The sequence below is a fragment of the Oryzias melastigma genome, linkage group LG16 (genome assembly GCF_002922805.2).
Source record: "Oryzias melastigma strain HK-1 linkage group LG16, ASM292280v2, whole genome shotgun sequence".
NCBI classification, from domain to species: Eukaryota; Metazoa; Chordata; class Actinopteri; order Beloniformes; family Adrianichthyidae; genus Oryzias; species Oryzias melastigma.
In genome coordinates this window covers 10,223,582-10,230,141 of record NC_050527.1, presented here as the reverse complement: position 1 = coordinate 10,230,141, position 6,560 = coordinate 10,223,582, and the positions used below count along the sequence as shown (strand labels likewise).

At 35.9% G+C, this 6,560-nt stretch overlaps 2 protein-coding genes across 2 annotated transcripts in view; both read right to left on the bottom strand.

Annotated features, from left to right (window-relative positions):
• Positions 1-1,199: 1,199 nt before the first annotated feature.
• LOC112143862 (speriolin-like protein) lies at positions 1,200-3,237 on the bottom strand. Its single transcript, XM_024268086.1, has 4 exons — positions 3,021-3,237; positions 1,950-2,156; positions 1,742-1,866; positions 1,200-1,595 (listed from the first exon to the last, which is right to left on the bottom strand). The coding sequence occupies exons 1-4, from the start codon at positions 3,172-3,174 to the stop codon at positions 1,272-1,274; spliced, it is 810 nt and encodes a 269-aa protein (XP_024123854.1). The 5' UTR covers positions 3,175-3,237; the 3' UTR covers positions 1,200-1,271.
• Positions 3,238-3,642: 405 nt separating this feature from the next.
• The window catches only part of LOC112143861 (protein lifeguard 1), a 3,794-nt gene continuing 876 nt past the window's right edge, over positions 3,643-6,560 (bottom strand). Inside the window, exons 2-8 of the mRNA XM_024268085.2 lie at positions 6,068-6,319; positions 5,891-5,992; positions 5,708-5,811; positions 5,167-5,367; positions 4,846-4,974; positions 4,621-4,764; positions 3,643-4,215 (exon numbers count right to left, since the gene is read on the bottom strand). Of these exons, the coding sequence (XP_024123853.1) occupies positions 4,063-4,215; positions 4,621-4,764; positions 4,846-4,974; positions 5,167-5,367; positions 5,708-5,811; positions 5,891-5,992; positions 6,068-6,317 (1,083 nt within the window). The 5' untranslated portion in view covers positions 6,318-6,319 and the 3' untranslated portion in view covers positions 3,643-4,062. The remainder of the gene's footprint in view (positions 4,216-4,620; positions 4,765-4,845; positions 4,975-5,166; positions 5,368-5,707; positions 5,812-5,890; positions 5,993-6,067; positions 6,320-6,560) is intronic.

Below are 6,560 nucleotides of genomic sequence, written 5' to 3'. Positions count from 1 at the left end.
GGGGTGTGACCAAGATTTTAAGCACAGATGGAAAGTAGAGATCAGGAAGTGTAACTGAAACCGCTCTGTCTGTCTGCTCCACCCTTTAAAACAAATACTGAGCTGAAAGAACAGTAGGGATTGGAAGAAAAGAAAAAAACTATACAACAGAAATTGTATAAAAAGGCCAAATATAATAAAACTATTAAAATCTTACTTTTTTATATTATCAGAAGAGGTGGGTACTAATAATTATATATTCAGTTAAATCAACCGATAAATTGCTTTTAGTTCATTCATAAAGTAGTCATACCTTTTAATTTTACTTATATGTTGGTCATACTTTTTACTTTTTAGCTAAAAATCTACTTAAGATTACAGTACTTAATACTTAAGTACCTTTTTACTCCTAAGCAATCAAAAAATATTTTTTCTGATCAATACTTTTTAATTTTATTTATATGTTAGTCATATTTTTTTTTTACTTTTTCACTAAAAACCACTTAAGATCCAACTTTTACAGTACTTAGTACTTAAGTACTTCTTTACTCCTACTCAAGTAATCAAAAAATTATTTTTCTGATCAATACTTTTTACTTTTACTCATGTGTTAGTCATACTTTTTTTACTTTTTACTAGAAAACACTTAAGATCAAACAATTACTTAGTATTTAAGTACTTTAGTACTTAAGTTCTTTTTTTACGCTTACTCAAGTAACTGAAATAATTTTAAAAAGTACCCACCATAGTCTTTTTTCTAATTAATGCTTTTTACTTTTACTCATCTATTAGTCATACTTTTTACTCTCTCACTAGAGACCTATACGATCCAACTATTACTTAGTACTTAAGTACTTTTTTTACTCTTACTCAAGTAACTTAAGTAATTAAATGTGTTCTCCTTGTGGTATTTTTTTCAGTATTGTACTTTTCACCCTTACTCGTACTTTTTAATATTTAGCCTAAAACCTCATAATATCTAACTATTGATTAGTTGTTAAGAACTTTTTTACTCTTACTTGAGTAATTATTTGAATAAATACTTTTTACTTCTACTTGAGTGATACTTTTTGAAGTTACAATACTTCTCACTTAAGCACATTTTTTACTCTACTTGCCTTTGATTGTCAGGTTTATCAAGGTTTCAAAAATACACACACATATATATATATTATTATATATATATAATGTACAAAATGTATACAATACCAAAAAAGCCATTCATCTTTTGAGATAACTCCACAATGTTTTATTGTGAGTCTTTCAGGTCACTGCCTTGTAACCAGTGGTGACTAGCAGAAGAATAGAGGCTTTTTGTCGTCCTCTGCCATGTAACACAGACAGTTGAGCAGAAGCAGCAGGTCCTTCTGCAGCTTCTTTGGTGCAGTGCTGAGTATCACCTTCTTCACGGAGTTCGGAGTGACCAAATGGAGGCTGTTTTCATTGGGTCTTTCTTTCAGGTTCCCGTAGGTGTTGACAACAAATTCTGAGAAAAGTGGGTGGAGAGCTGCTTTGTACCCAAGTTGGCTCAGTCTGTTCATGAGGGTCGTGTACCTCTGTGTGAGGTACAGCTGATAGCCTTTGTCCACGTTACCCGTCACTGGGTGTGTGCTAACCTAACACAAAAGAAGTACTTCATTTCATGAGAGAAGGTATTAAATTTAAATATTAACATCAATTTTAATTGTTCATAACATAGAGTAGTTTATTATATGTTGTCAAGAATCTACCACAAATGTGCTAAGATTTTTTTTGACTGTACCTCTATGATCTTTTCTCGTATGTTGAGCAGAGTGAAGCCATAAAGCCTCTTTTGAGCCTGGAAGATATGCATCAAAATCCTCTTGTCCAGTTGAAAGGCAATCTCTCCAAGCAGCCTTGATGGACCTGTAGTGCAAGAACCAGAAATGAGTACAAAAAAGAAACAGTCACAGTCCTTTTGCTGCTATAACTTGCTCTGACCGTGATACCTGATGGATCTAAAGAAGTATTCAGGAAGTTTGGGAAGACTTCTGACTCATCTGTGTCTCTGAATGCAGAGGTTTGGAGGAAGCTTCTGAAGTTGGTGGGAGAAGATGTTCGCTGCTCTTGTCTGGATGTGGGCTGCTGCAAGTCTCTCCTGAATTGTCCTTCCTCTAAGTGCCTTTGGAAGTGACATTTTGATTTTGCTCCTTGAGCTGCACAGAGAAAAAAAGCTATTAACAGTTATCATTATCAGAGTCTGCTATTTAAAAAGACACCTCTCAGGCCACATCTTTTAACTTTAATCAAGGAAACAAGGCATCCTTGTTTAATTAGTCCCTTTTCTAGATATATATGTGATTAAATCAGTTTTATTGATTAAGGTTTAGGAATGACTGATTGCCTGGGCAATGCATAAAGACCCAGGAATGTCTCAGCCTCAGCAGCCCCAATCATTGCTTTCTTTACACATTTGCAAAATAAAAAAACTTAAATCAGGGTGTTTCTACCCCAATGGTGTCCTTTGGGTGCAACTCAGCATTCTTTCTTTTCCAAAAATGACATGTTGATTTTTTTTATCAAGAAGTTCTATTTTGGTTTTATCTGATCATATGACATTCTCTTTTTTTTTTGCATTATCCAGATGGCATCTAGCAAATTGTCAGGCAGGCCTGAACACGTACTGGTTTAAGCAAGTAAAAACAAATAAAACTGTGACTTGCCCTCTTTTATTTGTGGCTGACTAAATCTGCTTAATTGTTTGAAATTCTTTTTAGTTTCAGTGGTGATTAAATAAACTCTTTTTATGTAGTCAGTGCACAGAGGATTTGGGAAATGGTATCTTTTGAATTACTAAAGTAAGCTGTGCCAAACAATGTCGTTTAAGAAAAGTGTTGCTAGGAAACAGCTCGAGCCTTGTATGCAGGCATATGTTACACAAATAATCCTATAAAATTATGCTTCTATCACATTAGTTCTCTTTAAATAAACTGGAGGTGTTAAGATTTTTCTATCACACAAACTTTAAAGGCTTTAACCAAACTGAAGCTGCCACCTAGTGGTTAGGAGAGAAACAGTACCTGTGCTTTCATCCACGCTGCCACTGTTGCAAGCCTGCGTCCTGTCTCCCAGGTCCGTTTTTTCCTTCATCAGGGAGAGCATGGTTTTAAGATGATCAATTTCCTTTGTGAGCTGTTCATTTTTGGCTTTTAAATCTGTAGCGATTTGGTCCATTTTGAAGCTCCCACGTTCTCCCACAAACAAAACCTCCCAAGCACTGACTGAGAATTGGAGATCAAATCAAAACAAAAATAACATTCTTTGTGTGACAATTAGGTTTATTTGTGTTTTTGATTGATTACATACAAAGAACCGGAAGTTATAAAAAGACAAGAATTATCTTGAAATTCCGAGCAAGTTTCTTTTACAGCATAGTTAGACAAAACAGGTATAAAACCTCAAAAACATTTTGAAATCACTTATTTTGTGAATGATTTAGTTGCCTTGAGGACTAAGACGATTTGGTTTAAAATAATATGAATAATCTTAGCCCTTTGTATTCCTACTTTCTTTTCTTATCACCAACGTTCCTTGATTATCCTTCAAACTGTGAGCTGACAGATTGATACCAACAGGGACAAGCTTTTAAGCTTTTTTAGACAAAATTTAGCAACTTAATAAATAAAATTTTGAGCAAAATTATATATGATTTCTGCTTTTATTATCTTTTACTGTTTTGACCAATGAAACCTGTAAACCAGAGCAAACATGCAAAAGTGGGGAACAAAAATTGCAAATGCAACTTAATTAGGAATTTTGTCTGATTTCTATACTTTTTAATTCATTCCAAGAAGCATACAACACAAACTGAATGTCCACTGCAGGTTATATTTATATAGATTTCCAACACACAGCCAAACATTAATCAATCAAACTAGATGTTTAGAGCAAACCCTGAAGAGGATTTCTGGGAAAAGGTGCTTCAGATGGGGTTACATAAAAGTTTTTTGTAACTATGTAGTTAAGACATAAAGAACAAAAGCAAAAAAGGGAATAACCGTGACAACAGCGTCTGTGAACTAATGACTTTCTGTTTCAAAATCTCTCTGTTCCTTTTTCTGCTCAACTGTTGCCTGCTCTCCCAATGATGGCCAGAATGTAGAGGAAGATGTTGATGATGTCTGTGTAGAGGTTCAGAGCGGCAAAGACGTATTCCTCTGGGCTCAGGGACAGCTCCTTGTTCCCAAGCAGCAGCTGAGTGTCCACAGCCAGGAACTGCAATACAGCAAACGCAAGAAAAAAAAAACATCTGGCTGATTATCAAGGTTCAGATGTATGATTGATTTAAATGTACATGTAATGTAACTTTATATTTTAGTTTTGCACAGCTTTTAAAAATGAATTTCTGGAGACAGAATTTTCAAAGATCCAGACCTAAAGCAAAAAAAATATATTAAATTTTAGCTTTAAGAATTGAAAAATAAAACTTTTTTTTAACTTTCAAGTCTGTTTTAAATTGTTCCGTGGAAGCTAATGAATCATTTCACAATTCACCAATTAATGCACCTCAAAGCTTGAAAAATAAACAATGTGAGCATGTCTTCCTATCTACAATTAATACTATACTTAATGTTACACATTTGCTTATGTGATCCATAGTAGTAAGGTGTCAAATCTTACGCAAGTGAAGAGTAATGCTCCCAGTCCCCCATACACGATTTGCAGGATTTTGTTTTGGATGAAGATGCAGAGGAAGCCAAAGATGATCAGAACAATCAGACAGACAAACAGCACTCCATAGCAGGAAGTGAAGTCGTATTTGGTCTGTGGGAGTACAGAGAGCACACATTGGTTTTCATGCAACTTTCACACCAGACTCAATTCAAAGAAGTTGCAGATACAAACCTGCATGGAGAATATGACCACTGTGAAGCACACAACAGCTGTGATGCCCACTGCCATGACCACCGACTCGGTGTCGTGGAAACTTGCAATCATTCCCACCATGTAGGACATGCTTAGCGTCAAGATGGACTGAAATAAAAAATAAAATAAAAGCAGCATTCAGGTAAGCTGCGCTAACTCTCACTTCAACAGTAAATAGAATTCATAAACAAATGTATTTAAGAGTTTTGACAGTAAAGATGAATTACAACATAAGTTATGGTCTTTTAGTTGCTCTACGATGTGCAATAGCACATCCTGTTCAGTAAGAATCTGCATTACCAAAGCCACCAAGTTCCAGGGGTGTTTCCGGCGAAGACTCCCACAGCAGCTGATGGCAAAAACCGATACGAGGAAGATGACGTACGACACGATGTAAGTCCAGATGTTCTCCTTGACAAAGACCTTGACTTCTTCCACAAAAGTGAAAATAGCCACAAAACCAAAAGTCACCATCAGCTGTGCCGTTAACACAAGGAACACCTGCAAATAAAAGCGTCAGACAAAGAGGTTTGAGCTTTCTTTTGAAAGTTAAAGCGGTGTAAAAACAGTTATCTGCATTAACTGCATGTCAACTGGGCCAATAAAGTACATGAGAATTTATGACAAGTTTATGATAACAACAAAATAACACTAACATGTAAGAAGAAAAATAAGATCAGCTTCATGAAATCCTAATAAAACATTTAATAAATGAATCATAAAATCAAATTTTATACCTCATGACCAAATGAGAATATTGAGATTAGTTTTGAATTGGTTATTTTTATATTAAACCAATTCTTCAGGTAGATTTAAACAGAATTTTTTGACAGTGTTTTACCTTTCTGATGAAAGCTCTTCTGATGCTTTTGTTGTCTAATCCAATACCGAAGTCTTGATTGTCACAGAAAGCCGGTGGGCCCTCCTCGCCATGGTAGGAATCATCTGAGGAGAATGAATCAAACAAATGTATTAACACTGTAATATAAATGAACTCTAAACTGCATATAGTTGCTGCACTAACCACCGTGGGTGTTGGAAAAGACTGGGCCAGGTGGGGAATACGGTTGAGAAGATGGGGCACCATAACCTGCATATCCCACATCCTCACCATGGTAGACATCACCTGAGGGAATCAAATAGATGCATTAACATTGAAAATTTAAATCAGTGTAAAATTGAACATACGTGAAGCACTGACCACCATAGGTGTTGGAAAAGACTGGGTTAGATGAGGAATATGGTTGAGAACATGGGTTATCGTATCCTTCTCTGGATATCATTCCATAGGATGGAGGAGGGTAGGGCAGAGCACCAGGCATGGTGGGTCCTGTGGGCATTTCTTGGAGGGGGGCATTCCCACCATACGCTAATGGAAAAGTTGGATAGGCAGTAGAAGAAGCAAGAGGTCCTGTCTGCGCTGGAGTGTACTCGGTCTTCTCAGTGGTCATGTCTGGTTTAGATGGAGAGATTCAAAAATTAAAGTAAATATATATATATATATATAGACACATAAATCTAAAATGCAAAAAGACAGAACAGACAGGTGGCAATAAAAGCTTAAAGCTTGAACAAAGGAAAGGGGGATGTGAATTAAGTCACGTGACATTGTTAACTTCCGGTTGGTGTCAAACTGATAAGCATCGAAGCAGATTATAACCGCAAAAGCCGCAATTTTCACGATTAAAGGAGAA